The 23,714-nt window shown below is 33.8% G+C and overlaps 6 protein-coding genes across 8 annotated transcripts; 5 read left to right on the top strand and 1 right to left on the bottom strand.

Moving 5' to 3' along the window:
• Window positions 1-2,073, top strand: LOC135790587 (ras-like protein 1). The gene is made up of 2 exons (XM_065300857.1): window positions 1-836; window positions 950-2,073. The coding sequence occupies exons 1-2, from the start codon at window positions 441-443 to the stop codon at window positions 1,133-1,135; spliced, it is 582 nt and encodes a 193-aa protein (XP_065156929.1). The 5' UTR covers window positions 1-440; the 3' UTR covers window positions 1,136-2,073.
• A 4,651-nt stretch (window positions 2,074-6,724) lies between these two features.
• LOC135790244 (uncharacterized) lies at window positions 6,725-11,221 on the top strand. 3 transcript variants are annotated; one of them, XM_065300357.1, is made up of 6 exons: window positions 6,725-7,029; window positions 8,704-8,867; window positions 8,978-9,243; window positions 9,315-10,151; window positions 10,208-10,844; window positions 10,905-11,221. In XM_065300357.1, the coding sequence occupies exons 2-6, from the start codon at window positions 8,744-8,746 to the stop codon at window positions 11,126-11,128; spliced, it is 2,088 nt and encodes a 695-aa protein (XP_065156429.1). In that variant the 5' UTR covers window positions 6,725-7,029; window positions 8,704-8,743; the 3' UTR covers window positions 11,129-11,221. The 3 variants fall into 3 exon arrangements, with proteins under 3 accessions (XP_065156429.1, XP_065156431.1, XP_065156430.1); XM_065300359.1 differs by lacking the exon at window positions 6,725-7,029 and adding an exon at window positions 8,372-8,651 and having other exon boundaries at window positions 8,714-8,867; XM_065300358.1 differs by lacking the exon at window positions 6,725-7,029 and adding an exon at window positions 8,373-8,651.
• LOC135790245 (acyl-CoA Delta-9 desaturase-like) lies at window positions 11,090-12,603 on the bottom strand. Its single transcript, XM_065300360.1, has 4 exons — window positions 12,309-12,603; window positions 11,904-12,240; window positions 11,664-11,846; window positions 11,090-11,609 (listed from the first exon to the last, which is right to left on the bottom strand). The coding sequence occupies exons 1-4, from the start codon at window positions 12,328-12,330 to the stop codon at window positions 11,222-11,224; spliced, it is 930 nt and encodes a 309-aa protein (XP_065156432.1). The 5' UTR covers window positions 12,331-12,603; the 3' UTR covers window positions 11,090-11,221.
• An 852-nt stretch (window positions 12,604-13,455) lies between these two features.
• Window positions 13,456-14,071, top strand: LOC135791175 (bombyxin F-1-like). The gene is made up of 3 exons (XM_065301490.1): window positions 13,456-13,541; window positions 13,604-13,793; window positions 13,902-14,071. Exons 1-3 carry the CDS (start codon window positions 13,539-13,541, stop codon window positions 14,069-14,071), a joined length of 363 nt encoding a protein of 120 aa, XP_065157562.1. The 5' UTR covers window positions 13,456-13,538.
• A 2,320-nt stretch (window positions 14,072-16,391) lies between these two features.
• Window positions 16,392-21,090, top strand: Agpat1 (1-Acylglycerol-3-phosphate O-acyltransferase 1). The gene is made up of 6 exons (XM_065300361.1): window positions 16,392-16,530; window positions 16,611-16,885; window positions 18,974-19,107; window positions 19,397-19,578; window positions 19,756-19,921; window positions 19,976-21,090. Exons 2-6 carry the CDS (start codon window positions 16,701-16,703, stop codon window positions 20,119-20,121), a joined length of 813 nt encoding a protein of 270 aa, XP_065156433.1. The 5' UTR covers window positions 16,392-16,530; window positions 16,611-16,700; the 3' UTR covers window positions 20,122-21,090.
• A 449-nt stretch (window positions 21,091-21,539) lies between these two features.
• LOC135790480 (cytochrome P450 4C1-like) lies at window positions 21,540-23,496 on the top strand. The gene is made up of 7 exons (XM_065300699.1): window positions 21,540-21,764; window positions 21,831-22,205; window positions 22,263-22,329; window positions 22,390-22,516; window positions 22,568-22,750; window positions 22,806-23,220; window positions 23,274-23,496. Exons 1-7 carry the CDS (start codon window positions 21,548-21,550, stop codon window positions 23,459-23,461), a joined length of 1,572 nt encoding a protein of 523 aa, XP_065156771.1. The 5' UTR covers window positions 21,540-21,547; the 3' UTR covers window positions 23,462-23,496.
• Window positions 23,497-23,714: the final 218 nt, after the last annotated feature.

Below are 23,714 nucleotides of genomic sequence, written 5' to 3'. Positions count from 1 at the left end.
TTCGACTATTTAGTGTAGTAAGCATTTCAGTAGGTTTGTTGCTTTCGTGAGTGGAGTACGCACACGAATGCACAAAGTAGAAGGCCACCAGGGAGCACAAAATCACCACGATTAGTATACAACAACAAGGGCACTTCGTAGATCTCAACTTTCCGGCCGATTGCAGCTACACCCTGCCAATAAGTGTTCGTGATCACGTAGTGCGCGCATCAAGTGCCAGTAGTGCGCAAGCGGAGCCCGCGCATGCATGGTCGCAATTAGAAAGCGAGCGACCGCCCGCCGTTGATTGCTATTAATGAGTTTAATTATTCGCCTCGTCATCGGCGGCTGGATGCGGGAGCGCTGCAGCTGAAAGATCCGTGCGCGTGAGTTCGAGTCTTCGGCGGCGGCGGCGGCGGCGGAGTTGACACTTGGGGCGTGAAGGTCCGCAGGCGCGCGAGATGACCGAATACAAGCTGGTGGTGGTAGGCGCCGGCGGCGTCGGCAAGTCCGCGCTGACCATCCAGCTTATCCAGAACCACTTTGTCGACGAGTACGACCCGACGATAGAAGACTCCTACCGCAAGCAGGTGGTGATTGATGGCGAAACGTGTCTGCTGGACATCCTCGACACCGCCGGCCAAGAGGAGTACAGCGCGATGCGTGATCAATACATGCGCACAGGCGAAGGCTTCCTCCTTGTCTTCGCCGTTAACTCAGCGAAGAGTTTCGAAGATATTAGTCAGTATCGCGAGCAGATAAAACGCGTCAAGGACGCTGAAGAGGTGCCGATGGTCCTCGTTGGTAACAAATGCGATCTCTCCGCATGGGCGGTTGATACAAACCAAGCTAGAGAAGTAATAATCATTTTATTATTGGTTGCCATTGGCAACCTTAGAATAACAAGCATCTAGCGGTAGATTAGTGAACTCACTTTAAAAGTTATATTAATTTATGTTTTTGTTGTTAGATTGCAAAGCAGTATGGTGTACCGTTCGTCGAGACGTCGGCGAAGACGCGGATGGGCGTCGACGACGCCTTTTACACGCTCGTGCGCGAGATCCGCAAGGATAAATCGAGCCGCAGCAAGAAGTCCAACAAGCTGAACCTGAACCGCGGCCGTGGTTCCTTCCCGTTCAAGTGTGTCATTTTGTAGAGACATGTGTATGGGGAATATCATTTCACGCGCATGTTTTTACTGGAAACAACCCGCTATTCTATATCGTTGAAGTTAGTGCGCTGATGTGTGATAAGTGCGTGCGGAGACTTTTTAATCGTTAATCGTTCGTTTTTATGAGATATGTGCAGAGGATCAGCCCCACGAAATAATTCAAACTCCGTTTCGGTCTTGTTCTGCAATTCTAATTGAATAATTCGCAATAGTTTTAAATGTGAAACCATTTGTCAATCCCCACATATTGCATAACTACCTACATATTTTAGCTAGCTAGATAGATAGATATTGAACATTGGAATAATGTATTTTTTTATTTATAAGGATGATAAGTGTAGCATGTGGCGGACGACTCTCACTGTGCATTTGATAATGCTATCAATCGATATCCGCTGATAATACACACGATGCGCTTGTGTTTTGTTTTGTGAAGGTGGAATATAAGCAATCTACTCACACACCACACACAAGTCCACTCAACCAACACGAAACGCAACGTTTTGTAAATTACTTTCCCCTTCTAGGTGGCGAACTTCAACTGATTCAAAGTGCATTGTATATAAATCGTATAAATTTGTACCAAACAAATAAGATTCTAATTAAATTTATGACTGTTACAATGATGACGGGCAAAAAGAAACACACAAACACGTTGTGAACACGTTGGGAGAATTACGATTACCAATTGAACTTTCAATAATGTTAAAATGATTATTATATTAAACTATTCGATATAATGTAATTACTATTACCGCGGGCGTGCCGTCGGGCTGCCTGCTATTCTATATATTTTCAATATTATATTAATAACGCCAAGTGCAACTGAAATATGAGAAAACAACAAACTATTATAAACGCATACGCATAAACTACGCATAATTCATTGATTATGGACAAAAATAATAAAGATTTCAAGCATATTTACTAATATAACATATTTACACTTCATACCGCTTGGAATGTTGTGAGAGGTATTAAAAATATAGCATCTGTTTGCTGTTTCCATGGCAATGTGGAGTGTGAACACAATTTGCTCTTATGAATGTGTTACCAATCACATCAGCTTATTACTTCCTTTACACTTCAGTTTTTCTTGTGTTTTAATGAGAGGAATGGTGTGTGATTGTTTCCGGTTTATTCTATTTCTTGGAAGACTTGGTAAACAATTCAGATTAGATATCAAGGAAATTCCAGTTTTACAGTCCCGGAAGGTGAAATATTATTTGCTGGCATTCCTACAGAATGCTTACACAAATACTTTACTGCGTGTTTTCCACTTAAAACAAAGATTTGTATCAGAGTTTGTAAAATGCTGTACTGATCTTTGTTAGTTCGATGGATCACTCACAGATGGCGCTAGGATTCAGATTTGCTAATATTTCTACATTATCTCCACAAAATGTAGATACACTCAGTAACTGAAGAGTTGCCCTGAGATGCCCTCAGGGCAAAACATGTCTAACTCAACCAAAATTGTAAATATTTTTTTGGTTAAAAAAACATGATCGAACTTTTTTATAAATATTTTTTTTTTGGTTTAAGAACAGGGTCGAATTTCTATCTTAATTTTTTTCCTAAAACATTTTGGTTGAAACATTAAATTAAAATTAAAATTAAAATTAAAAGGTATTTTATTTAATTATACAATTTAAACAACTGTTTACCTAACAGCAGCAAGGATATTTCCTGTAAATCTCATTAAGTGAAATGTGCACTCGCATCGTGACTTAAAAGTCAATTATGATATACACCCTGATGTTCACCATCAGATCCTAGATAAGATAACATTTAAAAAATTTGAAATATAGGATGTGTCTAAAAAATTTTCCCCTGCGATTTGCTCGGAAAATAATAAAGATAAAAAAGAACTTTCTTCATTTTGTTCATGTAAGGTAAGGATTTATAAAATGGCAGCTTTAGTTTTTCCATTTTCCAAAGTTGACCAAAGACCACTCAAAAAGATCAAGAGACTTGACTCTTTTTGGACTCGAAAAAATTTTTAAGCTAGAAGAAAATGGAAAACGCTAATCGATTGAGTTTTCCAAGGGGATGAAAGATATCAAGTCAGTTTTTCGATAACATCATTAGTTCGGAAAATAGGTAGTAAAGTCTAAACTGATCAAATAAAACCACCTCTCCGATTTACCCCAAACTTTTCCAATTTAAGTAAAACATTGACAGGATTCCATTAATCCAGGTTTGATTGCCCTATCTTAATTAGTTTTCATGTTATTGACCATTTTTAATTATTACGTAAGTGTTGATATTTAAAATTTTTTACATGCTATATAATGGAAAATGCAATTCTACATACGAATGTGAAAACCGTTTTCCTTTATCTCCAATGGCTTTCAAGATAAGTGCAAAAAACTGGTTTATACGTTTTCTCCATCATTTCCTAAGCCAAAAATAATAATTTAAAATTCGACTTTTTTATAACTGAATATAGAAGAACATTTGATTCTACATACTTTATCTTAATATTGCTCCAAAATGAAGAGTCATGATTTGTCGATATTCAAATTACATTAAAAATGTCAATAGGGCCTAAATGATAAGTGGTAGAACAATATATTTCTTAAATATTTAAATTAAAATTTAATAAGCTGTTAAAACCCAAAAACAAAATTGGAAAATTCCAAATTTTTTGCCTTTTTTATAACAAAATCTTTTCGTTAAATTTTTTACGCAATTTTGGTTGTTTTTTTAAAAGGGTGCTATCTTGTAAAGAGTTCTTCAATAATCAAGAATATGAAGTCGTTTTGATTCTCAAGATAATCGCAATTAAATGTCGACGGTTTAGAAGGGAAAATTTTAAAAACAAAGTTCGGCTCTGTTATTTGAACAAAAAATTTTAACAAAAAAGTTTTACCCTGTTCTTCGACAAAAAAATATTTAAGAAAAATAGTCGACCTTGTTCTTTGACAAAAAAATGTAAGAATAAAATACAACCCTGTTTTTCGACCAAAAATAAATTTTTTGGACAAAAGTAGCTACTTTTTGAAGTGCATTTTAGGACACTTCTAGAAGTGTCTTTAATATGTCGGCAGGAAACTTTAAAAAATCAATTAGTTCACAAGATACAAGGTATTTTTTACACCATGTTTTCAATATTTTTGAAAAATGCCAATTTTTAATTGGAGTTTTAGGGCACTTTCGGAAAGGTTAGAAGATTGAAATAGTATGCATTGTGTAGATGGAGCTTTAATATGGGTGTAAAAAACACTAAAAGACTCAATTATTTTACAAGATACAAGGTGTTTTCCATACTATGGTTTTATATTTTGTAACAAATGTCAGTTTTTAAAGGGCATTTTAGAGCACTTGCCAAAGTGCTAGAATGTTGGATAGGTATGCATCGTAGGTATACAGAGCTTTTGAAACTTTCATATGGCAAGAAGGAAATCCAAGAAAGTTAATTAGTTCACGAACTACAGGGTGTTTTCCACACCATGTTTACAATTTTTATTAAAAATGCCAATTTTCAACGAGCATTTTAGGAGATTTACAGAAGGGTTGGAAGATTGAAAAGGTATGCGTGGTGTAGAACGACTCTTGAACCTTAAGATGTTGGTAAGATACTTCAAAAAGGTCAATTAGTTAATGGGATACTGGGTGTTTCCTACAACATCTTTGCAAATGTTTGCAACAACGCTAATTTTGATATGTACTTTAGGGCACTGCCAGTATTGCTTTTGGGGGTGAGGAAATTACTCTAGTGGTAAAGGTAATCATCCTGATATCACCCTTAACCTCTGAAATATAAAAAAGTTGGACTATCAGGGAAAATAACAAATAACCATTGTTTTGGTGAGGCACCAATCCCACCGCTGCCATTTCACGAAGTATAGATAGGTACACATCGTGCTCTCAATCAAAAGTGTGATTCAGTGGATTAATTTTAATTGGATTTCGGTAGAGGTATACTTTAAATACATAATTTTCCAGTTTTGCAGTCTTAAGAAAACGTAATTTTGATTGTACAAATTTCCTAAATGATTAATTACTTAATAATTGCATTTTGCATCATCTCAATTCTATTTTCCTTTATCTCGCAGCTTCGACTATTAAATTTATTGTTGAAATTGAAAGATGCGGCAGTATTGACCATGAACAATCTTTATTTATTATGCAGTCTCGGCGCATGCAAAACTCGTGCTCGATCAAATACGAAAGTTTAATTCTGTACAGAATAATTTTATTATACCTACTCCATAAACTACTGTAACTAGTTTTTACGTCTTACTTTTTTTACTTCTTTTTAATTCTGCGGTTTTACTAACCATGTTTCACCTCCTGGAGCATTATTAGACATGCAATTCATTAAACTAGCATCACATTCAATTTCACAACATATTTTTGTTCAACTTTGCCAAAATAAACTCTCAGTAAACAACGGTTGAGTGTCCTCTATAAAAAATAACAGATTGTTGATGATGAAGCAATATTTGCCCACAAAAAATAACAAATTTTGACATATCTTCATTAGGATCTTATTCAACGGCGCCAAATTAACGCGTTTCTAAATTTCGTTTCATTGACGTAGTTTGGGCTTGCGATTGCGTTCTTGCGCCCAAAGCTATTGCGGGCAATCCGAGCGAATAAATAACAGAAATGCGTAGCCTTGCATGCATTTGCATTGCATAACAAGACACACTAAGAGACCGGTGAGATTCAATTGAGTTGTTTGTAACAATTCCAAGTGTGTTTTATCCAACACGTCGTCAAATTGCTTGCACGTGATTTGCACGCAATTACACACATTTGATGTCGCGGATATTTAGAAAACAAGCAAAGCAGACTAAATTTGAATTTTGTGTTTGAGGAAGTTTACAGTTTAACATATCAGAAAATCTATGACTCTTGGCTGTTCCAAGTAGTAATTAAATTTGAATTTGCAACATTCGGGGAATCCCTAACGAGAAGATTAAAGATTTCTATCGATTTATACGGTTAACGTCAATGTGTACCAACGGTCGAGGATGAATTCAGGTAATATTTTAAGTTGATTTGAACGTCACTGGTTTTGTAATGCCAGCGTTACCATGGTAAATCCATGACAACGAATCACAATCAGTGGCGTGCGTCGAAATACGTTGGGAAACACCTAACAATCAAATTTTGCGCAGGCGTTAAAGTGTTAGATGAAAGCCTAGAAATTAGACGTAAAACCCAACAAAACTAGTAGCTTTCATCCCCACTTTCAAAATCCGCAACCAAATCATCTTCTTTGGCCATTACACTCTAGCTGTTCAAATTATTCGCTCAGTAAAGTTAACAACATGCATAATAAATAACGTTTTATTAAAAAAAATCACAAGAAATATTTTATTTTAGACAGAATATGCGCAGTTTGTTTTTATGGTAGCTTTATGATTATTTGAGGAACATAAAGCAATTGGCACAAAACACAGTGTAAAAACACATTTAAATTATGCAAATTCCTTTGATAAAAGTATCATTATCGGTTTCAGTCCTTTTGAATATATTATTCACGCAAAAATAAAGCGAAAACTTAATATTTAAACGTCAGAGAAAAAAACAATTCAGTGCGATTTGGTAATTAATTCGTACGAGTGACGTCTTGGAGTTTACCGAGGATTACGAAGATTATAGTGAGGTGGACAGGTGAATAAGCGGAGACACAAGCGAGACACATGAGATAATCACACGTGTATGCGCGTTCGAAGCGTACAGAAGTATTTGTAGTGTTTTACGAGCGTTATTTAACGCGCGGACGATTTGAAGACTCGTCACAAAACGTCTCCGCACTTGGTTTACCTAGGAATTGTGTTGGAGTACACACAGATGTTTGTTCATTAAAAGTGCATCAATAGTTACTAAAAGTGATTGGTAAATATTAAAATAAAATAAAAGTAAGTAATATTTATTAATATAAAGCTTAATTTTAATATTTTAAAAATTGCTTCATATTTTGCTCTTTGAACCGTAATATAAGTAAAATATGTGCTGCAAGCTGTAAATTTTAAGATTTACAAACATTTGCACATTCTGTTATCATCGGCATTTAAAATTTTACGACATATATCAGCAAGTTTCATATTCAGTACAGGTATTTAAGATAAAACTTATAATGTCTAGTAATTAGTTCACACACATGTTAAGGTGCAACAAAATATTTTAAAAATTTTGTTTAAAATCAAGCGTAACAAGAAAAAAACCACAAACAACAATAAAAACATGAAAAAATTTAGTTTAATTAATTTTTTTTACAAAAAATAATAAATTGGTACCAATAATAAATTGGTGCCATCAATTGTAAAGAAAGGACAAAACCATGACGTTTTACTAAATTTAAAATTACATTTTTATTTTGCGTGTTTTGAAGCGTTTTGCGCATGATATTCATCAAAAATTATATAAAAACTAAAATTAATTTAAGTCTGCAATAATAATGTGTTTTAAATTTACCAGGATGCAAAATGATAATTTCCGTATCTAATTCTAACAAAAAGTAATTGTAATCGTGATTATCACTTTATAAACATAGTTATACTTTGTCCTTTTTAGTCATTATTTTCAAGAACATAAAATAACAAGCATTTTCGACAAATTGCAACATGTCAGTCATTAATTTTATTATTTTAAACCTACAATTACTAATCTTAAAATATTACTCTGCAACAATGACATTTATATTAATGATACTTTAATATTTATTTATTTTTGCGTTGACTATATTGAAAGTGAAGAATTTAAATGGAAACTTCCAGAATAAATAACGACACCGCAATTACGCTCAAGAACAAGTTCTCTCAATGTCTCAAAATTTCATCATTTCATGAACTTCTTTCCATTTACGTTGACGTTCTTTCTTATAATAACATTGGGATTTACCATTTACTCCGGGATAAACCAGCTAAAGCATAAGCGTATGTATGCTACTCATTCACTTGCGATTTCGCGCGAATCATGACAAAAGAAGCAAAAAACTGGTTTGAATTGAACGCTCACTTTGCCAACACTTCGAAATTACAGATCATTGATGATTAATTGTTGCAATTGCATGCAAACAGCGAAGAAAATGTAAATTTCAGCACAAATAGTAACAATTATCACTCCGATAGTGATTAACTTATTAAATGTCATAAATAATTACCACATAAAAATAGTTAAGGCTTTAAAACGTTAAAAATATAAATAATTTAATATTTCAGACTAAAAACAACATGAAACAATGATAACAATTGAATTATCACAAGTTATTATCAAGATAAACATCAGAAATGTACAATTTTGTCAAGTAGATTAAGTAATTAAGCCGTGTTTTTGTTTTCTGAATTATTTAAATACAGAGAGCAATTAACAGAAACTTTGACACTTATACTACTATCAGATACAGTATCAGTTAGCAACCAGTATGTTACACCGCCATAATTTGCAACTCGACTCAATTTCACATTATTTCATTATTAGTGTCACGAACAAAACGATCTGCACGTTTTTCTAATATACATTAACTGCGCTTAAACATCAGGTATGTAGTACTCATACATTTTTATAACTCGCAATGTGATTTGACTTTTAAGGTGAGTTTAGTGGTTTAAGTCAACTCGTGGGTAATACAAAATGGCGAAGAAAATTGGTTTACTTATTTTATTGCTGGCGCTGTATAACCATCCAGGTCAATGTCAAGGAGATCATGAAAACAAGGGAAACATTGTTTTACACTTACATAATGGAAGTTATCATGGTACGTTTTTGTTTTTACTTTCTCTTTAAAACTTGGTTATCTTAAAATGTCAATTAACATTCCTCAAGTTTAATCTGCTACATTATTTTACACTTACCTGTATCTTATAGAAAAAAACATGGATAGCAATTCATCTAGTGTAGACTTCGTGGCGCTAGAGGGCGGTAGTCATCCGTGTAAACGTCCATGCGTTTCCGGGCAGAACATGCAGTGCCGTTATCGTTTCGAAGTCGAGTGGTATTACACGATGAGTAAAGCCTGTTACGACTGTCCTGTGAATTTAGAAGATTGTTATCGGCCTGAGTGTATTATTGCCGATGGGCAACCGAGGTCAGTTGTCGTGGTTAATCGACAATTACCTGGACCTGCCATTGAAGTATGCGATTATCATTATCACACATATCTATTTACTTTGTTTTACTATTAACTGTGTTTTTGAAATTTCAGATTTGTGTGAATGACGAAGTGTTAATTGACGTAGACAATCAACTTTTTGGTGAGACCACCACAATGCACTGGCATGGCCATCATCAAATAGGGACGCCATATATGGATGGTGTACCAGGTGTGACACAATGTCCCATTGAATCCGGAACTGTGTTCACGTATAAATTCAACGCGACTAATTCTGGGACCCATTTCTGGCACTCACATTCTGGTATACAACGTGGTGATGGTACCTATGGGGCGTTTATTGTTCACGTCCCTGATGAGGAAGACCCGCATAGGAACCTCTATGACTTTGATCTTACTTCTCATATTATTGCTATCAATGACTGGGACAATGTCCCCAGTACAGAGATGTTTCTGGCGCATTACCATTATGGTGGGACCAACAAACCAGCTAAATTATTGATTAATGGTTTGGGAATGAGGAACTTTACTCATCCTGAAAACAATACACCTATTGCTAGATTTGAAGTTGAGAAAGGTTTCAAATATAGATTCAGATTGATCAATGCTGGGTTCCTAAACTGTCCCATTGAGATGTCCTTTGATGGGCATTCAATGCAGGTTATCTCCACGGATGGTAACGATATTGAACCTGTAATTGTTGATTCCCTGGTGTCGTATGCCGGCGAAAGGTTTGATTTCATTGTGACTGCTGATCAAGATGAAGGGTTGTATTGGATGAGGTTTAGAGGTCTCATGGATTGTGACGAAAGGTTCACCAGTGCTCATCAGGTTGCTGTGTTGCAATACAAATCAAATTCAACCAAATTAAGTAAAGAATTGCCTTCAGGTGATGTTCCCACGTATGAAACTTCCCATAAGGAAGGTTTGGTTAGTATTTTTGAGGTTTACATTTCAGGTTATGTTTAACATAATTAATTTTTTAGCAATTGAATCCATTAAACAAAGGTGTTGAATCATCCAAAGATAATGAAACCATCACGATTCCGGAACTCCGATCAATCACAGATTATGATGCGAGCAGTTTAATGGGTGAACCCGATGAGAAATTCTTCATTTCGTATGATTTTTACAAAATGGACACTCCGATGTACCATAAAAAAGATGTTTATGGTTTTTATCAAGTGAAAGAAAACAAACGTGTGTTAACGCCACAGTTAAACCACATTGCGTTTAAACTTCAACCAACTCCATTACTCCAGGGTAGAGATAATATACCAGATTCTCTTTTTTGTAACGAAACAACCGAAGCAGGAAAGAATTGCACAGGAGAGTTTTGTAAATGTACGCATGTTATGCAAGTGAAACTCAATTCCATCGTGGAGTTGATCCTGATTGATGCTGGTTTTGCTTATGATGCGAACCATCCATTCCATTTGCATGGTCATTCATTCAGGGTGATTGGCATGGAACGTCTTTCAAGTGATGTAACAGCAGAGGAAGTAAAAGAGTTGGATAAACAAGGGAAACTTAAAAGGAATTTTATCAACCCACCTGTGAAGGATACTGTGACCATTCCGGATGGAGGTTATACTATTGTGAGATTCAATGCTTCAAATCCAGGTATTTAAAAGTTTGTTTTGTTTTATTTGAGTTTTATTAATAAAAAATGGTTACTTTTAGGTTATTGGTTGTTCCATTGTCATATTGACTTCCATGTTGAAGTGGGAATGGCGTTGGTGTTTAAATTTGGAGAAAATGAAGACATGCCACCTACACCTGTCAATTTCCCAACTTGTGGTTCTTACTCACCTGACTCGCGTTCTACAGGACACACAGATATTATCCCAAGTAGTTTAGTAACGATATTAATGTTTATTAGTATTTATTTATGCAAAAACCAATAAGATTTAAGCATAATGCAATATGCGCCGATTACCAGAATCAAAACACACGTGATACTAGCATTAGCAAACAAATAAAAACAGATTTTTGTTAAATTAACCGTAGTTATGTGCTAACGGTCCATTTGAAATCTCAACATGACGTCTTTCCTCCTCGGAAATGTGGTTATCATCCCAACCCCAGTATTGTGGGACCAAAGGATCATTTGTAGGCATAAACTTCGTTTTGATCTCATCGATGTCATCGTAGGTCCCATCGCCGGTACGCAAGACTCGTTTGAGGATCATCTCGCGTGAAGCTGTTTTTAAATCGTACGCCCAACCAATTCGTGCAAAGATATTAATAAAATACGTGGAAGAATTACGCCAGTCGTTTCCGTATTCACTTGCTTTGTAATCCCAGGGAAAAGTGTGATGATAATTATGGAAACCTTCGCCGAGGCAAGAAAGTTTCATAAAATCTTGTTCAGTTGCAGCAGTGTTTCTATAAATGACAATTTTTAATTGAATTGTTAATTTTGATATTTTTAATTGTTACTTATCAAAAGGACGAGTGCCGTAAATATGGGACACACTGTTAAGACTCCAGACAAGATTTATAGTCAAAACATACCGGAAAAGTGTCATATAAAAACACATTAGACTGTTTTCTCCCCAATAGTAATAAGGTATTAATGTAGGAATGATAAAAGTGCATGGTACCATCAGAAAAACGTAATACCTTAAAAGAAAATAATTAAAAATGGACAAAAGTGATTTTTTAGATATTATTAGATACTTTTTGTGAAACATAACGACTTTATCCGCCCGTAAATCATCAAAACTCAATTTCCCGCCGATATTTTGCACATCCGGGTGTTTTTTGCACATGAGCCAACCACAATGTGAAAAGAAAAAGCCTCTTTTTGCGTTGTGAGGATCAGCATCAGTCTCTGAAAACTTGTGATGCACGCGATGATCTCTCGCCCATGTGAAAATATCATTCACAAAACTTAAACTCATGAAAAACGCCAGAATGATCTTTAATGGTAATTTTGCCTTGTAGCTTTTATGCGCCCAGAGACGATGGGCGCCCATTGTTATACCATAACTTGAAAACACACCCAAGACCATTTCTACATAAAAATATCAATTAAAAACTGAATAAATCCAGTTTTGGTGTTAATACTAAGTCAATACATACGAAAAACAAACGTTTTTATCATAACATGGCCTGTCAACAGCAAAATGGCAGTGTAACACGCAACCAAATGAAGGTAACAAATGAATAACGTGTTGATCCATACTATTTCAATTTTATATTCAGTTGTTTTTGATCGGAATAATTTTTTTGATGATTTTCTTCTTGGGTTTCAAAATTTTCTTTTGTGGGAGGTTCTTTGTAGACTTTCATTGTGCTTGTCATCGTTTGAACAAGCCAGTTACTGAACCTATTAATCTGTTGTAAGAATTGAAATGTATTCATGATAATGAGCTTGATAATGAATTAATCAGTTTAGTATTTTAATTTTGCGTGTAATTACAACCCAAAATTACATATTATCTTCAATTGTTCACGCATATCAAATGTAGGCAACTTATTTTGATCCAAAAATTATAATTTTTTTACTGTTTCAGGTTAATTATGTCTTTAAAGTTGCATAATTTATTTATGGACATGCAATATAAAAATACAAACAATATCGTTGAAAATTGTTGTTGAAGTTACAATTTTGTGTTTTGTTTACAAGTTTGTGCACACATTCTAATTGCTTTCTGTTTGAACGTCCCGAATTGTTCCATCAATATTGACATAAACAGAACTCACTAATCATTTAGGTTTAATTAATTGTTTGACAATGCGCTAAGTAAACCACCCAATATGTCGACCCACTGCTATTGATAATGAGCTATTTTTGTTCGTGATTATTTATTGATTTAAGGTTTATCATGTTCCATATCACAAAGAACATTCCAAAGAGTCTCAAAATTTCAAATTTAAAACGATCCCAACCTATTTTCAGCAGTAAATATTATATTTTGACAATATATGCAGCCAATTATACATTGGCAAACACAATTTGTGTTTTGCTTGATTAATAATCTTAACTGTTACTAATTGCAGTATTGCCACGCATTGAATCTTGCACTTTAGACCCTTCAGAGCAAAGATACGGGGTCACCCTGTGTCAATAGTGTAACACAGTCTAAATACCAACAAAGCATTTTAATGTGGGTAATGTTGGAGAGAGCAAAAATTAATATAAAAGCTAAATGACAACGAATTCAGTTCATTTTTCATGTGCGTCAACGCATGTTGCGCACACTCAACACACTTTAAGCAAATCAAACCGATTTCGTTCTAAAATGTAATCGAAAGTCATTTTATAGTTTATTTTACGTGTGAGTAGTCGTCAAGATGCAATCCTGAAGAATGGTGATTTTGACTCAATATTTCGATTGATACTTGATTCAAACATAAAATTTTACCATTTACAGGTACGTGAAGTGGTATTGTTGGTGCTGCTGCACGCGTATTGGATTACTACTTGTGAGAGTTTTTCTGTGTCGAAAAAAGTAGAGGCCGATATTCGCATGGCTTTACTCTCGGAAAAAAGTGTGCAGTTTTGTGGTGCACGACTCGCCACTGCGGTTGCAATTGTTTGCCAGGGTCGGTATAATACACTAAGTAAGTACGACATATGATTAACACCAAAAAGCGGCCATTTTGTGCGCAGAATTTGGGACGCCATTAAATTTTTGATTTTTTAAAATTTATTTCTTGTTTAAATTTTAGTACCACCTGCGCCAACACCGCCATCTATAAAATCAGCGCGTGTAAGACGTTCTTCGCATGTTTATTTACTTTTTCCGCCTGGATTAATTAGGAATAAGCGTGGAATTGTGGCTGAATGTTGTCGAGAGGCGTGTTCACTTGAACATTTAGAGAAATACTGTGCTGGATGAAATGACATTGCTTGTTTGTTTAAATCGGACAAAGAACGAATAATATCTTTATAATTGCACAAATGTGAACAGGTGAGCAGGTTTAAAACACAAAATAAGCGATTATTTTGGGTTCTAGTGATGGTAATCTAGTCAAATTCGGAAAATAAACAAATCATCAATCATAAAATTGTTTTCTGGTTAGTTAATTTCGCAATTATTTATAACTCAATCGTAGATTTAATAAAAACAGATAAAGGTATATAAATTTATTTATAATCAGTCTTAGTAATATTTTTTGTAAACATATTTTATTCTACTATTTAGGTTAATACACTATAACCTCAAATATTATCTTATGTGTAATGTATAAGTAATTTAGTAATAATTATGAGCAATAAGTTAATAAATACTATTTTCTACTGTCACTAATGACCAAAATTACATATGAATACTTTCTGTTATATAAATATAAGAAATAAGAAATACCATTAAAGTAACCTCATTATTTCATGATAACTTTGGGTTGCCTACGTTAAATTTCATTTTCTCAACCGTTACGCGCAGTTGCTTAGTAACGCGTTTAAAAATAAACCGCTGTTTTTAAATGTTTCGCAGCCTTCGCTGCACTACTCCCAACCAACGGAACCTACAGTTCCCAACGCTCCCGAATTTAATCGCAGTCGGCGTTTCTGTCGCCCGCGGGCGTGTACACTATGGCATTCACCACCACTCGGCTCATTCTTCATTTGCATGCGCGCCGATTTACATCCGGTATAACCTCTTCTAGCTGACAAAACAATCAAAATCAAAACAAACATCGTTTACCAACAACAGTAGCAAATTTATGTGTAAAAAGAAGTAAAGAGTGCTGTGCATTATTGTGTTTTAACAGATTGTGTGCATTACGGTTGAAAATTATTTACTGAAATTGGATTGGTTGCCTTCGTTCGTTTATGCTGAGATAAAAATAAACGTAAGTGAAAATAAACAGAGATTAATTATCGCACGACTATGCGACTATGATGAGGTGATGAAATATTAACATAATTAATTTATAAAAATACACTGTTTAGTGAAACGTAAATTGCGGTGAACTGATAAGATAAGCGACATTTCCTAGAATTATTCCTGAGAGATTATCTGAAATGAAACTAAAAGTAAGTTTAAAATAGTTATTTGCACATTGGAGATTTGAAATAGAACAATTGTTGCAATTATCAAGTAGGTAATAAAACAAGTATAAAAACAAAAGTTAAGTCAACAATGACACGAGAAACTAGAATAATTTGCGCATATTTTTATTTTTACTTAATTTTTCGTGCTTTTTAAATATTTAATTATGAAAAAATTCAATTTTATCACTGGTATTTTATACACATCTCCAAACATTGTACTTTAGTAAAAATTTGAAGTGTTTTGAATTCGTGACGCACATACAGCGAAGGGGAGATGGTGAGATATCGATTTTTGCCCTTCCGGCTGTACCAACGACCCTAGTCAATGGCTACAATGTAAACACAATGCGGGCCACAGCTGTGGAATCAATTTATTCTACATATCTCCAAATTAAACAGATTTTTTTCAAGATAAACCGTAAAATTTTTAAAATCATTAAAAAGCAATTAACCAAACTTTATTTCCAAAATTATCATACGAAAAACAAAAATACTAAATATTCATCGAGGAAAAGTTTTAATTATTTATTTATTTCCATTTTCTAATGCGTGACATTATAATTTGGTTTTCTAATGTGACATGATTTTCACACGTGCTGCTTTTATTGTATTGTATTAATTATATACTGAGTGATTACATTTTAGGTGATAACTTAATAAAAACCAAAAAAGTTTCTTATTTAATATGCATTTATTTTAAGTATAATAATTAATCAAAGGCGATATTGTTTATTAAATATAAACAAAAACACCTGACAGAAGGTGATTGTTAATTATGTGTAGCATTAACCTTGAAAAATGCCGTACTAGTGCGCAAAAGTGTTGTTTTTACCTCCAGTTTTTGTTTTCTTTTTTCCAGAGGAAGCACTGATAAATGCGGTTATCGCATCGGCGCATTTTTCACATTTATCAAGTTAGATAATGACGAAGTTTCGTAACTTGCAACGTTTCGTTACTTCGAAGAATTTGAACGCTGCAATCGCGCCACACCATCGTCGCCGCTGTCAGCGGTAATCCGGGCGCAATATTATCGATTGGCGGCGCTTCGGGGGCGCGCACCGCGGTGGCCGCAGTTCAAGTCTCATAAGTGCGGAAGTCGCAGTCGCCAGCCAGACCACAAGCACGCATCGCATCAACAAACAGAAGCACAAGTGCATTGCGAACGCTACAAACATTCGAAAAGTGTTTTTTTATTGAAATAAAATTTAAAGTTATTAGAGGGGTTGGTGGTGTTTGTGGAGAGTGCGCGATGACCGAAGGAAGTGCGTGACGCAGCGACAGGCCTGAATCCGATTAATGGTGGTGAGTGTTATTCGAGTAATGATTACAGAATGGTGAATATTAATTGTTAATATGTGTGGTGTGTTTTCGGTGGGTTTTAGTGCGTCGTTGGTGCGTGTGTTATCCCAGCGGATCCAAGCTGGTTAATTTAAGTTGAGGAGGGTGAGGAATCATCATCAGCGAGGCGAAAGATGAGCGCGTCGTACTTTGAGATCTTCTTCGCTGCGTTTATCCTGGTGCTGCCTTTCCTATATGAATCGAGTCAGACCTTTCGGTTCTACGTCAAGTTCTTTGCGTATTACATAATCGTCTCCTTTAATGCCGTCTTCTTTATACCGGTGTTTGCGTTCAGGCCGAAGAATGTCAGGAATTTAGTGTGAGTATTCAGTTTTTTCCAAATTCAATTCTTATTTCTAAGTATTTTTAACGATCTATAGAAGAGTTTCTGCGCGATATTCATCTCAGATTTTTAATGTTTTTGATATAAACTATTGTTTATTTGATTTTTTTCAAGTTTATAAAACGCCATCAAGATAGTTTTTTAATTGATTTTTGATATGTTTTGTTAAAATTGCGTTTTGAAGGTTTATTTTGGTGCACATTGACCAAACATTTTTTTATAAATAAATGAATAAATTACTTTCGTTCAAAAATATAAAAATGCAAAAACTCAAAAATATGAATCAGAACATGATAAAAATATTAAATCCGAAAACGGAAATCAGTGGTTACGATAATAAACTAAAATCAAATTATTTATTTCCATTTTATTATCTTGATAAAAAAACAAATAAAATTTTAATTACATTTTGATATTTTTGTAAGTTTTTCATAAAAAAAAAAATTATTGCGACTTTTGCAATAGCTGAAAAATAAAACTTTATTGCTTTGGTCCATGAAAGTACTAATTCACAAATGTTCATTTTGCAATTATCATAAAATCATTATTATAACGAAATTAAAGTCATCACTTTTACAAATATAATAAACTCAAATGATATGATAAAACAGCTGCTCCGCAGACTTTACATAAGCTACGCCCGCCTATTAATAAACCATGCGTCAACGACAACAAAAACGCTCTTGATTTTTCAAACGCATACTACTCGACTCAAAAAATCTGAAAATAAAAAATAAATAAACAAAAACTTGAATTTTGATCCAAGGTTCAAGTACAATTACTTATAAATAAAATCTACGATTGAGAAAACAATCTAAAGAATATCTTATGCAATTCATTACGTCAAAGTAATTAGATTAACATAAAAAAGCAACACTTATACGCGTACGTATAATTGAATTGGCGTTAATGTAATGCGCGAAAGGATTTTGGTGTTGCTTTTTTATAATATTGCCTATGTAGTTAATGATGGAAATAATTAGTGAAGACAAGGACGATTGGAATGCATTCTGAATGATGTAATAACAAAAGTATACAGTGATACATTTATTTCGGGAAATTATTGCTTATCTTTGAAAGCAAATGGCGCACCGCGCAAATAGCGCTATTCGTTTTCAGATAACAAACGAATTATTATATATGATATATTATTATGATAACGATCTTAATTACTTTGCTGGTAGCTGCATAAACAATTGCAATATATTATTTGCGGTATAGTTTTAAACAAAGAATGTTTATTTTATATAGTTGAATTTTTATTAGGAAAATTATAGGTCATTTCATGCAAAACTTAGATTAACACCACTTTAGTGTGTTACTAATTACTAGACAAAACAAACATTACTGTTTTATTGCATCAAGATAATGCCAAGCAATAAATTTCCATGCTTTACACTCGCATATTTTACAAATCAGATTACTGAAAATGTAGAATGGGTTGCATACATTAAATGTTCACAAATTGTTTTATTGTATTGCAAATTAGCAGTACCACAGATAATGGATGTTACACTGTTCACATGTAATGAGTTAATTACATTTAAGACGTCATTTATTAAACGAGCTGTATAATACACGTCATGTTATCTAACTTAACGCCCGATTTTTTCTTTTTCTTTTTTGTCACTTTTGAATTATTTACTCGATAATGATTATTTTCTTATCGACGATTTATGTGTACACTACACATTTGTAGAGTACAATTGTGCACTAATCGATTAAGAGCGTACTTCCGTTGATTATCTTGACCTCATGAAGGTTTTTTTGTTACAAAAGTAGTAATTTAATAATACAAACTAGTCGATTAGACGCACGTGCCTAAAAACATTGTAAATATGTGAGTACATAGTTTTAAAATCTCAGGGTACTCATAACTCATCATTAATTTGTGACACTTGACATTTATTTAATATATTGCATGTGTAAAATGTGATAATAAAACATAGAAATATTTTACATATGTATTTTAAAATATAACAGTTTGTTTGTTATATAACAAGGAAAATAATGTTTCAATTGGCTTTTAAAATAATATAAATTAATTAAAAACTATTGTTTCAGTGTGGCGTCGCACATTTGCAAGTTTATCTCGCCTCTGCTCGGATTGAAATGGATAATTCGCGGGCGCGACAATTTGGAAAAGGAGCGAGCTTGCATTATTGTTGCAAACCATCAAAGTTCCTTGGATGTACTAGGTAAATAACGACATTAATCTTATGATAGTTTTTAACTTTAAAAGAAGTTAAGAAGTGGTTTTCACTTCAAATAAAAAAGCAATTTTTATAACAAAATCTTATATAACTAAGAAAAAGAACCAATCTGGTTGTATTAATTTTTAACTAAACTAAAAATTGATATTGTTCTTCACAGAAAATTCATAGTTTTTATACTACAACTTAGGTCATTTTACGATGTCTGGAAGAATTGTTTGAATTATTTCGATATACAATAAACAAGTAAATTGAATGTTTGCGTTATTTTTAGGCATGTTCGATATCTGGCCGATCATGGACAAGTGCACGGTGGTCGCCAAGAAGGAATTATTCTACGCGTGGCCTTTTGGCCTTGCCGCCTGGCTCTGCGGGCTGATATTCATAAATCGCGTGAATTCGGGCAAGGCACGTGAAGCCATGAACACTGCGGGTGAAATTGTCAAAGAAGGAAAGGTAATTTCTATATGAATAAGCATAAATAACAATTCATAAACATTCATAAAAATATTTTGAAATATTTATTTATAAAAATCTACGTGATTATTGGATTTACAAATTGTAATACAATTGTAATACAATGGATTACGTATTCACAAATGAAAGTAATAAAATAAAAATATTTATTTTTAGATAAAACTATGGGTTTATCCCGAGGGCACGCGGCACAATACCGGAACTATTCACTCCTTTAAGAAAGGTGCTTTCCATCTTGCCATAACTGCGCAACTTCCGATTTTACCTGTGGTCTATAGCCAATACTATTTTTTGGATGAGAAGAAACGTGTTTTCAATCAAGGTGATCGTAATCAACATCTGCGCATGCGCCATAACTAAATTTTATATATTTTAGGGAAAATAATTATTACAACATTGGAGGCAATCCCAACCGAAGGATTGACACTGGACGACTTGGAGGATTTGATGGATCGGACGCATAGCGCAATGAGCAAGGTCTTCGACGAAGCCAACAAGGAAGTGCATCAAATTTGCTCCTAAATATTCTCTAGGCAGCTAAAACCGCCCACGGGCGTCTCATTCCTCAACCCTTAAACTCTCACCAAATGTGCTAGTCATTGAGTTATTAGGGCAGCCAAGTGCAAATTTCGAAAAAATCTAACCCCAAACATACCAAACAGATACACATATAAGATGTACTAACTTGTGCGAAATTTGTCGTTTAGTTTTATACTTAGATGAATAACTGATGACAACTATCAACCAATTTGATTACGCCTAGTATTCTAACAAAAATGCTCGCAGGCAAACAAAGATATACAATATGTAGGCGTAAATTTTACATGAAGACATAATAAGACATAAAGTATTATAGCAAAAGTTACAAGAAAAAGTCAAAATGGCGGGGCGCACGCAATGATTATTGTTATATTAGTTAATCTTATATAATTCTTTGTACTTTTACTTGGTTTCTCAGTGTTTGACCAAGATTTTTGACGTTGGTAATAATTTATTTTTTTTATGTATGTGTAAACAAGTTCCGTGTAGTTTTGTAATTGGTGCGCTCAGATATACGATTTTTGCTGAAAATTTATGACGAAGGACGAAGGAAAAAGGAAAATGTTGTGATATTTGATGCAAGTTCGGAGATAATGTGACGATGAAAGTGAATCAAGTCACTGGACACGTGACTTTACTCGATAGTCAATAATTTATTACGTTTAACTAAAATTTCAAAAACTACAAAAATAACCACGTGCATTGCAAATAGATGTTACGCAACGATTACAATATTATTCAGATTGTGCAGATCGGCGAAAGGGAATCAGAAACAAGTCAGAATAGACACGTTGTAAATATTATTGATAAGTTCAAATTGAAAGGATAAATGATACAAACTGTAATTACATATTATGCTATTGATCGATTGAAAGTTATTATTATTCTAGTGTGTAATAAAGTAATTATCATTAAAAAAAGAAAGAATTAAATTTGAAAACTTTTAAAAAACTTTTTAAAACACTTTTTCTGTTTTGTTTTGCACTGTTTTTTTATCCTTTCTCAACAAAGTAAATGTTGTCACAAGTTTTGCTTCTAAAATAATTGCTTTAACTGCTTTCTACGTGTTTGAATGTAATTTACGAAATTAATTTAATTGCTCCCATTATTCTCATTTACCAAAATTATCCTGATTACTCGCTATTACATTAAACGTCGAGTTTGTTCAAAGGTTAACACTTAACAAGTTTTATGTTTGCCGTGGCAAATTCGAATATCGCCTGATTTAAATTAGAAAATTATATATTGCTTATGACGCTCATCAAATTGCAATCAAATTATGTATTTGTTTTTTTCTTACGCTCAGTATCTTGTCAAATTTAAAACCGGCTTGTTTTTTACCGTTCTTTCTGATTATTTATTCATAATTTCTGTACTTATAAACTGTTTTAAACTGTAAATTATTCAGATGAAAGTTGGCACAATGTTTGTGCGTAATATCTTAGAGAAATATTCCTATATTGGTTTTATAGCCGATATTATAATAATTGGTGTTATATCATTTCTAATTCATCATCGTAGATTGATATATTTAACATGGAAATATCCAAAAGTCCGTGGTTTTGTGCACGTGCCATTGTTTGGACATCTTGGAGTCTTAAGTTACATCAATCCATCAATGCAAAGTATTATTCAATGTTATTGTTATTATTTTTTCAAATTATGTTATAAACTTGTTTTTCCTGCTCTAGACTTTATGAAACTGTGTGAGTATTTAACGCAAGAATCTGGCCGAATGATTTACGCCGGTGGAATTAGAAATATTATGGTTAGCAAAGTGGAACATTTGGAAGTGGTGCTCACACATCCTAATACCCAACAGAAGCACTACATCTACGATTTCTTCGAGGGGTTTGTTGGTGATAGCATTTTTCGCATCGGCGGTAAGCAGTGGAAACGAAACCGGAAAGCCATGGCGCCGACAATGCACCATGAAGCAGTGGCTCCGCACACTGAAGATATGTGTAAGTGTGTTAGTAAGATGGCAGACAGATGGGAAAGTAATATCGGACGTACATTCGATGCCATGCCGGATTTAGCCAAGTGTATTATTGAAATGTTTGCAAGTAAATGCAATAAATGCCATACTATAACCTTAAAAGTATTAATTTAAAGAGTTTTAGAAGCTTCATTTGGTGTGGACTTGAATGTACAGGAAAATGGGACAAAATTGGATCATTATACAGATTTGTATGGAAAAATAACTAAGTTTTGCTTATTAAACTGTTAAAAATGCGTATATTTTCGTAGATTTTTGGAGTTATCGATGTATAGAGTAATGGCGGTTATTAAACATCCGGATTTTATCTACAGATGGACCAAGGATTATAAAATTCAACAAGAAGCTCTTAAATACGGACATGGTTTTACTGATCAAGTAAGAAAACATCAGATAAGTGTTTACAAAAATACATTTTCAACGTTTTAGATCTTTGAGGAACGAAAAGCAATATATGACGAGGAACAAACATTTTTAAAAGACGAAGCCTCAACAAATGAGAAAGATTCTCCCAGAAAAAGAAAATTCATTGATCATCTTTTCGATTTAAGCAAAGAAACAAACTTTACTCCAAAACAAGTGAAAGATGAAGTCAATACTTTTATGATTGCTGTGAATTCCCATTTTTAACTGTACAAGCATTATTTTGATACATTTAATATTTTAGGGTTTTGACACGTGTACTTCAGGTGTTTCATTTACTTTACTCACACTTGCAATGCATCAGGATATTCAGAAGATGGTGTACGAAGAATTAATAGATATTCTCGGTCCTGATCGCCATCCAGAGTATTCTGACCTCTCAAAACTTGTATACCTAGAACAGGTAATCAAAGAAACAATGCGATTGTTTCCCCCTGCTCCAATTATCGCACGCGTAGCTGAAGAAGAATTTAATTTAGATGCACATGTTGTGCCAAAAGGTACACAACTAGGAATTTACTTATTAAAGACCCATAGATCGGAATTGTATTGGAAGGACCCTCTAAAGTTTGATCCGGAGAGGTTTTCGAGTAAGGAACTTGGCAAACAACACAAATATAGTTATATTCCTTTTCTAGCTGGGCCTAGGACATGTTTTGGTATGTATAATGTATAAACTAAATCATTTTTCGTTAAAGTGGATAAATTTCAGGAACAAGAGTGGCTTGGATTACATTAAAATGTTCAATTGCAACGTTATTAAGAAGATATAGGTTTTTCACTCCTTTTGAGAGTGTTGAGGATATAAAATTGGGGATTAAAATGACTCTGAAAGCAGAAGATGGTATATTATTGAGTTTTCAGGAGCGAGAAACAAAATGTAAAGGAAAAACGGCATAATAATTTTATGTTAATAAAAAAACGATAAATAATTACGTTCCCTCATTTTTATTAAATTTTCAGTTGAGATTACCGCGTGAAGTAAAAACAGTAGCCAGAAATTACAAAATAAGCTGTTTGAATTATCAAAATTTGATAAATTCAAAAATGGCACAAGTAAAAAATGGGTCCCAGAGTGAGGTCACCGCTAAACAAATATTTAAATAAGTTAATCCATTTGTGACACACTCTAATAGCGTTTCAAAGTTGTTAT

Source organism: Atheta coriaria, unplaced genomic scaffold (genome assembly GCF_025399875.1).
Source record: "Atheta coriaria isolate IRGN ID8LTWV9N9 unplaced genomic scaffold, Caltech_Dcor_3.1 hic_scaffold_4_pilon, whole genome shotgun sequence".
Classification (NCBI taxonomy): Eukaryota; Metazoa; Arthropoda; class Insecta; order Coleoptera; family Staphylinidae; genus Dalotia; species Dalotia coriaria.
This window is presented reverse-complemented; position numbering and strand designations above follow the sequence as displayed.